The sequence below is a fragment of the Passer montanus genome, unplaced genomic scaffold, assembly GCF_014805655.1.
Source record: "Passer montanus isolate IOZ18808 unplaced genomic scaffold, ASM1480565v1 scaffold202, whole genome shotgun sequence".
Lineage (NCBI taxonomy): Eukaryota > Metazoa > Chordata > Aves > Passeriformes > Passeridae > Passer > Passer montanus.
The window spans coordinates 482880-494281 of NW_024366615.1; the positions used below are offsets into that span (position 1 = coordinate 482880).

General features: G+C 44.0%; 1 protein-coding gene across 1 annotated transcript in view; it reads left to right on the forward strand.

Annotated features, from left to right (window-relative positions):
• The window catches only part of SYN2 (synapsin II), a 169925-nt gene extending 165333 nt beyond the window's left edge, over positions 1–4592 (forward strand). Inside the window, exons 12-13 of the mRNA XM_039708444.1 lie at positions 599–860; positions 3514–4592. Coding sequence (XP_039564378.1) covers positions 599–860; positions 3514–3649 — 398 coding nt within the window. The 3' untranslated portion in view covers positions 3650–4592. The remainder of the gene's footprint in view (positions 1–598; positions 861–3513) is intronic.
• The last annotated feature ends 6810 nt before the right edge of the window (positions 4593–11402 follow it).

Consider the following 11402-nt stretch of genomic DNA (forward strand, 5'->3'; position numbering starts at 1 on the left):
GGTTTCCCACTCCACACAGTAGTTTGCCAGTGAAGTGCCTTCCTGGTAAAGAATTTGTAGTGACTTTCTTGTGTTTCTTGTAATGTTCTTGACATATCTCACTAAGGGGTTAAGTAAGTTATGAAAATACTTTCAACCAGCCAGAAAATGAGGTTGTTTTACTGCTGTAAGAGTGAATCTAAGAGGAATATTACAGAAATTATTTTAAGACTTTGGAGGAAGAAAATACCTGCAATAACTACACAGAAAATAGTGAATGTCTTGCTGAATTAGATGTGTTCAGTTACCTCACAGCCTCTCCTTGACTTGGGCCAAAACTGTTCTGGGTGTAACTCCATTGCTTTGGTTTGAAGTCAGTACCTGGGATAAATTGGGTGCTATTTAGCAGTTTTAAGGCTGATTCATGGGGGGCTCCAAGAAGTTCCTCATGAGTGTGAACAGTGCTGTTGCCTCCATGCAAGCACACGCGAGTAGACTTTTGCCTCGAAAGTAGAGTTAATCACATTGGAGAGGTTGCTTTTAAAGTGTTGGATATGAAGTCTAAATAAGGCCTCTTTGCAACTATAACATTATGAAGTTTTTCTTGTACTGAACCTAGGGGGCCCAGTGCAACCCCAAGGAATGCAATCCCAAAGCCAGGAGCCATTGCAGCCCCAGCGCGTGTTCCCCGCGGGGCAGGCAGCAAAGCCCGCAGCCTCGCAGCCCCAGCGCCCGCCCGGACCCACCACCCAGCAGCCTCGGCCCCAGGCCCAAGGTCCTCCCAGCTCCAGGTTATCAAAGGAAGCAGAGCCACAGCCACAGCCCCAGCCAGAGCCACAGCCTGCGCCACAGCAGAAGCCTCAGTCGCATCCGCAGCTTAAGTAAGAGTCGCTTTATCCGTTCTTCTTCTCTCCTCACGGCACAGGTTTTGTCTAACTGGGATTGGGGGTTGCTCTGACAGCCAGGGGGGGAATGAACGTGTTGTTCCCAAGTTTAAAACAAGGTTAAATAGTTCAAAAAGCTTAGACCCCGGTGATGGAGTAAAATAAGTCACTAGCGTTAGTTCTAGTCCCAAATTTAAAACGAGGTTAAATAGATCAAAAAGATTAATCTCTGGTAATGGAGTAAAGTAAACTGCTAGCATTAATTCTAGTCCCAAGTTTAAAACAAGGTTAAATAGCTCATGAACCCTGGTGACAGAGTAGTTCTAATCCCATGTTCAAAATAAGGTTAAATAGCTCAAAAAGCTTAATCTCTGGTAATGGAGTAAAGTAAGCTGCTAGCATTAGTTCTATCCTGAGCATCATGCAAAATTTCATCTGCCCATTGTGCAATTTCTGCCCCAGCCAGGTCTGAAAACCATCATCTTTCTAGTCTTTGTTTCCTCCTTTAGTGCCACTGACTCACGGGCTGGGTGTGCTGTCAGCCTGCCCTCCAAGAGGAAGTCTTATCTGGTTCAACTTTTAACCTTGCAGTCACTGAGACAACATATTCTGTTTCCAAAGGCCAGGCTGGGTAATGTTGGACAGTGGCTGCCAAATTGGTTCTTTTTGCTTTGCTGCCCTTGCTTGTGCAGAGGCACTGCCTGAGTGCTCAAGCCCTGCCCAGAGAAGGCTGCACAAAACTCAAAAAAAACCAAACAAAAAAAAAGATGTTGTCCCACTTCTGGAAGGTTCCCTACTGATTTTCCTGTGCCCAGTAAGGAATATGGAAAAATCCCCCCTCAGAGCTCAAACCCAGCCAACAGAAGAAACCTCAGGGAAGCACCAGCAGAGCTTTGCAGTTTTCCAGCACAGCAGCCCTGACACAACCATTGCCAGGAGAATCTCAGACACATCTCCTCAGTCTGGGATGTACAAAGACCTGCACGGAGTCTTTGTTTCCTCCCAGGAACACAGATCCCCTTGTTCCACCCACTCCTGTGCTAACAGCAGTGGGAAACAACCCCGGGTCCTCCCTGGGCCCAGCTCAGTGCCAGAGACATGCTGGGTGACAATATTGTGCAAAGAGAACAGTATTTCCCTTCCCTCCCTGGGACGATGTATTTCTTTATTCTGTCTTATGATCATAAACCTCAAATTGATTCCTCCATCATTTCAGATGACAAAGAATAGAGAGGTGGATTTTTTTTAAGCAAGATGGAAATCAGTTTATAGTTTGAAACTTAACTTCTGACATTGAAGAAAAGCAGCTAAGAACAGTTACAGGAGGGCTCTGCCACATGCTGCTTCCCAGCTTTCTCCTTTAAGCTTTTTGTTCACATCTAGATTCATTTTCCTCTTCTTCAAATGGAAGATTCCCTCTTTAAAATAAAATAACAAAGGAGAAATGAAAGTTTTTAAGACGCAAGCCATAATAAGAGCAGCTTTCTAACTTTCAGAAGCAGTTTTAGGTCCACACCAAGGCTCAGATCTCCTGCCTGTAGGATTAACTCTATTTGCATGTGTATGCTTTGTATTCACCCACATGCTGTTGCCCAACCTGTATGTACATGTTATTAATCTGTGAATAAATATTTAATTAGGCTACTTATTGTGTTACTAATCAAGTCAAGTGCTGCTTCCCACCCTCCCTCTTTCAGTGAGTACAAACAAACATTTATCAGTCTATTCTCATTAGCACAACTATAATTTATGAAAAACCTAAAACGCCTGCAGCACTGTTTGCTGTACATTATTAGTTTAGAAGGAGAGGAGCTGCACACCATGAGGAGTCTGAGACAATTTGAATAAGGAAAGTGCTTCAGTTTTACTAGAGCCAAAACTGAAATCTATTGTACTGAGATAAAAATGAAATCAGGTAACTCCTTTTACCCATGTAGGGATGTCTTTGTAAAAAGCTGATAACTCATTAATGTCTTCTATTTCAATTCAAGGCTTTTTTTTAGATGCTGTTTTATCTGACAAGTCACGAGTCAAAGTTTTAGACTATAGCTATTTTCCTCCTTGTTTTCCTTGTAGTCTTTTCATGCCTATGGAGCTTACACCAGAGTTACATGATAGCATTAAGAATGGAGTGGCATTGCCAGGCACTGCCTGTAAAAAAGAAAAAATATATCTGATTTGGGGTGTTGTGTCAAAGACGTAAAATGCCTTTAAACCTCTATTAATGTCCAATACATCTAGACAGAGGGAGAGCACATTACAGTTTAAGATTCAAACTCTTGTAAAATGCCTGATTTTTCTCTGTGCACAGTTTGCAGCCTCACCAAAATACAACTATTTATCAGTCCTGTTGGGCAGTGATTTGGATTGAGTAACCAGGCCCACATTTACCTCACAGCTCTAATTTGCACCATCCAGTTCAGATCTGTAGAAAGAAAAGAAAACACCGGTGTGTTCCTTGAAGGAAATGTTATCCTCAAGCCTTACTCTCAAGTCAGGGGTACAGAACAGTGTGGGACATAACAAAAAAGGGTGAAAGCCCATTTTTGTCCAGTCTCAGGGACAATTTCCCCTCTTCTGACCCAAGGCTGGGGGGTGGAGGCTGGGGGACAGTGTGACCAAGCAGAATTGCTGTGTTTGTGTCTTGCAGCAAGTCGCAGTCCTTGACCAACGCCTTCAGCTTCACAGAGTCCTCCTTCTTCAGGTCGTCCGTGAACGAGGACGAGGCCAAAGCTGAGACCATCCGGAACCTGAGGAAATCCTTTGCCAGCCTGTTCTCTGATTAGCCAGCTTCGTGTAGAGTCTGACACCGCCCTGAATGTCCCATAGGTTTTGTTCTCCCTGTGCCAGCACCCTTCTCTACTGTGCTCACTGTTGTACCAAGCAATATGTTCAACCTACAGAAACACAAATCTATAGCAGGAGGACTTTGGTGAGGGAGATGCCACGCAGGAACACGTGGAAACCTCTGGAAAGAAGGAAGGGTTCCATTGCTCCCACAGAATGTCTGATTCCAAGGTCCTTATCCATTGTAATTTTGTGGCCTTACTGTGACTGAAGTATATAATCCTATTTGAGACTCCTTTGTAGAATTGTGTTAATAAAGCATTGGGGAATGGGTTTCTCCTCGCTTTGCCCGTTCCCAATGCATTGCAATGCATGTGTATTTCGTGTGTAAATGTTTTGTACTGCAGAAGTATAGTCTTGACTTGTTCCTGCCTCCCAGACCAGGAGGCCATTCACACTGACATTCTTGTCGAGCCACATAAATAATGTGAGAAATTGAAGCAGTTTCTTCCTCCTTATCCAATCCTTCCATCAGCTGGTTGTGGACTTCTGATGTATTGCTGGGAGTTATCAGTACACTAAATGTCATAAATAGAGTGTATATGTACTACTGTATCTCCATATGTCTATTTAAAGAATTTATTTCCAAACTGTAACCATAACTGGGTTTAGTTGCAAAGAATATGCATGATGTTACCCTTATTTTTGTGAACACCTTCTAATAAATGTAAAGTCCCATGCCTGATTTAAAAAATGTCTTCTACAAAGCTTGTTTAGACATCAATATATATTGTCTATTTTGACTGATATCAAGAGGGTAGCTTTATGATTATAAAATATTTGGACACAAACTACAGCTGTAAGAAAATAAACTATCACAATGAATTCCTTTGTTGAATCAGCATTATAAAAATCCAAAACCCTATGAATTGTAGGAATCACATTTACATTTTCTATTGAGTTGTGTGGTTTAAAAGATTCTTTTCTGACTCGTGCAAACAGAATTGATCCCAGACTTTGAGACAGTAGCAGCAGATTTTAACAGAAGTTATCTGAATCAACACGAAGAAGCTTGTTAGTAATCTCTAGACTACCCATTTCCAAATTATTTTCATGTCACTCTGAATCTCTAATCATGAATTACATGCAACCTTCGCCAGGAAACAGCACTAGCAAAGGAAAGAAGAAATAATAACTGAATAATATTAACATGACCAAGGCAGAGAAAGAGAAACACCGTGGTCACTTAAAAACCCACTTGGATTTGTAGTGGGTTTGTAGAGACACCTCTGTTTGCCTCAGAAATGTTAGCTCCTGGAGATGTGGGAGCTTGTGGAGCCTGGGTAAATCACAAGCACCTTTTGATGACACAAACCCTTTCAGCAGTCAGGGTTCCTCTGGGTGCAGGTTGGCAGGGAGTGTGGAAAATTGAATGTGCAGAGGTGTCAGGGCTGAGCTCACACGGGAGCACCTGGTGGCTCTGGCTGTCAGCAGGCTCGGGCAGGGAGCCCAGCACACATTTCTCCTGGAAAATGGGCAGCTCCAACTCCCCCAGGAAGCACAACTGGCCCTTGTGGGACTGACCACAGCAACTGGGACCAGGGCTGAACAAGGCTTGGGTTAAGACCAAGATGAGTTTCTGGGTGAGTTTGCACTGCAGCGATAGAAACGTTGACTCACTTCATCTGTGAGATGGAATCTCAGCCCCTCATCTCCGGAGCAGCCCTTGGAGAAGCTCTCTGACTGACAATTCTCTTTTCTTGCAGGAGGAAGGCACTGTGGACAGAAGCCTGTAGCTTAGCTGATCAATTCTGTGGCCAAACAGAACTCTTTTTATTAGTTATTAGTTCATAAATATCAGCTAGACTTTGATTTGGTTTTAAGCTTTGTCCTCTTCTTGCCCCCCACTGGATTGAAACACCCTCCACAAGGCTGCAACAACAACCTTGAGCTCTTGGAGAGCCTTTCATGTCTGAGAAGCACTTTACTTCTAGATTAGAGAGATTAATCAAAGTTGCTAACGCAAATTAATTACTGCTACAGAGAAAGCATAGTAATTATGCATAGTTTGGCACGGTTCATGATTAGTACATGCCTGGTTTCAGCAGTATTTAGTACAATATGAATTACAGGTACTTCATTAGTCCAGGCCCCAGATTTCGACTCCAGGCAAAGTTTCTTGCTCATATAAAAATTCCCTCCCACCTCTTCCTGGGAGAAAACGGGTTTCACTACAGCCTTTGTTTTACCATCTGGAAGACAAAAAAGAAAGAAAGGGGAGGGGGGAAGAAAAAAAAAAAAAAAAAAGAAGCCAGGGGGATGATGCAATCCAAGGTGCCTGGTGTTTCCTCCCACACAGAGCGCGGAACACGCTGCCTGCCCACAGTGCCAGCCTGCCAAGGAGTGTCACACACAAGCTGCTGCACGCTCCTCTCCCCGGGCTCTGCCTCTTGGCTAAGGCATTTCAATCTGCAGCACACCTCCGGAACACAGCCAGGGCGAAAAAAGGAGATTTTGTGGAGGGCTGCTGGAGCTTGGATTGTCTGGTCTCGCTTCTCGGAGGGGTTGTGGTTCCACTTGGTGTGCACCCACTTATCCCATGGGATGCTGTGGACGGAATTCCAGTGGGAACTGGGGCTCATCTCTGTGAGATCTGTTCATCACTGCTCTGTTCTTCACTTGCATTTTTCTATGCCCAGGCACAGAAATGCCACATGTTCACTGTGGCTCACAGTGCCACAGGTTTCTATGCACAGCACTCCATCTTTACTCATCTCTCACTTAGGAAAAAGCTACAAGATAAATAAAGCTATAGGAGCTACTAATCTAGTTTAGTCTTGAGATTGAGATGGAGCCATTCTCTGACCATTAGGCCTGAAGCCAATTCAAAATGCTGAAGCAGATTTCAAGAGATTGTAATTATGGTCAAAGTGACTAATCCAGCTTTGAAACAACCACTAACTCTCCAGTAAAAATTAGTCAAAATAGCACTGAGGTACTTTGTAAACACTGTGTGTACTTTGCATACTTCCTACCTGACAAAAACAAAGCCCCTTTTCGGAGCCAGCGCTGGCTCAGTGAAGGGATCACGTACAGGGAAGCTCCTATTTATGGATTTGGGGAAGGCTCTGCAGTTCTCTGGGCACTCACAGGGCTTTTGCCACCCTTTGGCTGAACACTACAAATAAATTTCCTCTTGTCCACTGACGGCAGCTTCCAGCAGGGCTGGATGTGTCAGAAGCCAGGATGCTGAGGTGGGATCTGTGCTAGGCCTGGGCTGGATGGGCAGGGGCATCCCAAAGGACACAGCTTGCCAGTGCTTGGGACTGAGCTTCCTCTTCTGGCTGGACACCCAGCTGTCTTCTACACAGAATCCCAGAGCATCCTGAGCTGGAAGGAACCCTCAGGATCACTGATCCAGCCCCTGGCCCTGCACAGACACCCCAACAATTCCACCCTGGGCACCACTGGGAGCTCCTGGAGCTCTGAGGGCTGTGCCCATTCCTCTGGGGCAGAACCTTTCCCTAATATCCAGCCCAAACCTCTCCTGGGTCCTGTCCCTGGCCACCTTTCCAGCATGGGCTCAGAAGCAATTTAACTGTGCTCTGCCCTTCTGCTCCCCGGGCACAGCAGAGCTGTTCAGCAAGGCAGCGCTCCGAACAAAGAACCACTCACTAATTTTGATCAGCAGCAGAGTTTATTTTTCCCTACCAAAAGTAGCTAGAAGTGACTTTGGACTCCGAGCAGTTGAAGGGAGATTATCTAAATTGTCAGAGGTGCCACCACAAACTGATCTAAGTTCTGAATGACAGTACCTGTCTCCAACAAGGAAATGCTTTTCCTTAGACATCACCTCTAAACAAGCAAAAATTTTTAAGGTGTTTTTTAAAATCTCCTATCAAAAGACTCAAAATAGGTACCTAAAAGTAGTGATTAGTGTTCCAGCTGCATATTCAGTTATTCAAATTAGCAGCCAAATTTGCAACATCCCATCAGTTTCTCTGATTCCTCCTCTCTTTTGAGGAAGAGCATTCCACCTTGAGATGACACTTTACATCAAGTTTCATTAAACAGTGATTCACTCCTCCGTAGTCAAATTATTGCAGCTCAAAAATTAACTCAAGATTAAGAAAGATAATAAAACTAAACTTTTTTTTAAAAAAAGAGAAAGAATTCAAATAATTTTTAAACTATCAAATCATTTCTCTAGATTTAAAATAAACCAAGAAGAACAACAGAAACACATTACACATTTCACATTAAGATAGCCCAGGAGAGACATGTTTGGAAGTTTTTTAACCACAAATTATAACACAAAAAATTAGAAAGAGGATCAATTGAAACAAAACAAAATAAAATGAACAGAATTTGTGTTTTTTACTGGGCCTGAAGTTTTAACTTCTTTCAGCAGTGGCACTGGTCTGCACTTCCAAGGATGGATGTGGGGTTTAAAGACTGATCCATATCACATTTTCCAACACTTGAGTTTCTCAGGACAAATTCCCCTTCAGGACTTTATAACCTCTCAGGAATAACCATTTTTTTTACTTAAAGACAAGATTTTGAGTTGTTATTATTGCCTTGCACTGACGTGTACTTCCCAGCACCACGGAGATAGTTACAGTAAGTAGTACAAAATTGAAGCTGCTTGTGTTCTTCTCTTGCTTTTTTTGCTAGGAGTGAATTTTTGGTTAAAAAAAAATGCAGATTTATAAAGCACCTACACTGGCAACACAAAAGAACTGTTGTCTCTCCAGATGAGAAAGAAAAGAAACAAGTAGAGCGTGTGGGCTGGTATTCAGCTATTTTTTTCTTTTGGGAGCTACCTCTCAGAAGTCTGTTACAAGTGTTTGAGTGACAGGCACTTTTCAGAGGTGATGTAGTGAAAGGACATAAAATTACCTAGCTGGATTTGCTCCATCACTCACAGAATGTCTGCAGTGCTGAAGAAACTCCGGATAGTTCTGAACTTAAAATTAACCAGAGCTGGGCTTCTCTAGTGTGCCCTCCTAAAGAGGGGATTTCATTTTCCTGTCCCTCAGAGCAGTCAAGGTCATCCCCCAAAGAATCCTTTTGGATTAGCAGTTCTGTTTTAAGGAAAGCAAGATGTTGATGCTTCTTTTTGCAACAAATTTCACATCAAATTCTGCCACTGAAGGCTCCTTCTGCAGGGAGATATTGGGCAAAACTTCTTCAGGCAATCAAAGTGTGCAAGGAGACATTTCCTTAATTCACACCTGCTGTAATAAAATCTCACAGCCTCTCTCCCTAAAATGCCTTCTCCCCTGAGATCAGGAGTGCTTTTGACACACAGAGAAAGCAGAGGGGGCAAAGCATCCTCGCTGTGAGAGCAGGAGCTGTGAGCCAGCTCCTCTGCCAGGGCTCTGCAGCTGGAGCTGCCCTGCAGATCTCTGCAGCTGGGGATGGTGGAAATCCTCCAGATGGGCCCTTCAAACAGGAGTTTTCCATCCTGACTTCATCATCAGTGAATCCTTCACACTCTGGGCTGCTTCAAGCCCAATTCCTGCTTCTCCCCACCCATTTCCTTGCTTTGCCCCCCCAGTGCCAGGAGCACAGGGAATCTTTAGGCAGGTTTTCCCCCCATTTTTTATTTCCCCACAATTATTTTTTTACCTTCAATCCCAAACTCCAGTGGCCTCGTGCAGTGAGAAACAGGATGTGCCACTGAAACCCTGCCACTGGAATTCAGTGTGCAAACAAACAGTGCTGCCAGGGTGACACATCAGCTCCCAGTCCACGGGAGATTTGCCTCACACAATAGATCCACCAAACAGCTCCCAGGGCCAGATTTCGAGCTTAAGAGAAAGGAAATGTTCCCTTCCTCCCTTCTCCTCGTGGGGAAATGGAAATTAGTCACTCCCTGCCCACCAGCTGAACCAGGGCTAATTGCTACCTAGCAGTGATGGTAATTTGGAGCTGTGCTGAGCTGCTGCCCTCGTGTTTGTCCTGGTGACAATTCCAATAAATTCACTGGCACTGAGGGCTGCAGGCTTCACCTCCCAGCTCCTGGGGAATGGGGGGTGTTTCCACACAGGATGGATTCCACCTCTGTTGCTGTAACCACACAATCCCAGCCAAACACTCATCTTTTCACCCCCTGGAAGTGGGAGTTGCTGTCTGCATCCAGCGGGGTTTGCTCATCACCTGTAACAAATTTGGGTGTATGCAGGAGAGCTGCAATTCAAATAAAGGCCTCTGCCCCACCTGCTGTGGGAATGTCTCTGAACTAGGATCAAGGAAGCATTCTTTTTTCTTATTTAGATGGTTTTTGTCTGTTTGCAAGTCATGACTGAATCTATGGAAGAAGCTGAAATGGCTCTTTCAGAAGCACGATGTCTCAATCCCTTCTCCCCTGAAACCCAGGTTCACTTCCAGGTGAGCACCACACTCCAATAAATATTCCTTTCCTCACCTCTGTTCCAGGGTACATTTCTGAAGACATTAGCATTTTTTCACGCCTTTTTTACTAGAAAGGGAAAGCATTTGTGTTGACTCTGGGCCACGGGAGCTGATGTAATTCCATGGCAAGAAGACTCCTGCTGCCCTTAAGAATGTCAGTACAAGTTCTGAACTGACTTACCCTCCTCTGGAATAATTATGCATTCCACTCTGGCACATTTGATCATGCAATTCTCCTGCTTTGTAGATTACATGTCTTGAGGAGGTACAAAAGGAAAGAGCAAAGACTGGTTTATTTCTATACCTGCACCTAACAAAATTATATACACAGACACACACCTCAAGTGGGACTTTTAAATGTAAAATTATGTGAGAATTTACAGACTTATTTAATATGTACATTAAATACAGGCATCCTTTCATGCAGCAAGGAGGTGCAAGCATCTCTTGGGAGGAACACAGCGGGCGGGGGGAAAATTCATTGTTAAATTACAACTGAACAAGCTGCAACTTGTTCAGGTTAAACAGCCCACCCTCAAACTGCAAAAAGCCAAATTTTGCCCTCGGCAGCTTCTGAAAAGCAAGGTGCCTTCAGTGGATTTGTGTGAATTTAACTGTCTAGAGTCTCCAGCCACATCAGAATCTGTCTCCCTGATCTGGGAGATAGCAGAGCCCAGCCTAGGAAGTCTTTGGAGAAGAGACCACTTGGCAATCCCGCACTAAAATAGGATTAAATGTGAGCACAGGATGCTGTGAGCTGGGCTCAGAGCTCGGCTGGGATGGGAGGGATGTTCACAGCACACAGATACAGTAAATGTCCCCACCAAGGAGGTTTTAGGGTGCATTTCTCAGCCTACCCCTCGCTGACTACAGCAAAAAGCCTAAAACTGGGTTTAAAAAAAACCCCAAACAACCTAAAACTGGGTTTAAAAAAAACCCCAAACAAACAAAAAAAAACCCCCAAACCAAAACAAAAATAATCAACCCCCCAAAAAAGGCTTCCCCCCAGCCAAAAAAAAGCCTTAACCAAAACAGGCAAAGAAATAAACAAACAAAAAAACTAAAATGAAAAGAAAACCCAACAAACTGGAGGCTTAATTGGCCTCGGTTCCCTTACAAATAGCAGATAATAAAGGCTGACTGAATAAAAGCTGAATTCTATTTGAATTCAGTTCTGACAAATGGGGATTAGAATACAACTATGTCCAGGGGCACAGAGCAGGTCAGTTTTTAGACTGAAGACACAAAAATGGGTGTTGGCAGAGCCAGAGGCAGCAGCCTGGGGAGGGAATGGTTAAAGTCACTGGACATTTGTTCCTCCAGCCAAAGCCT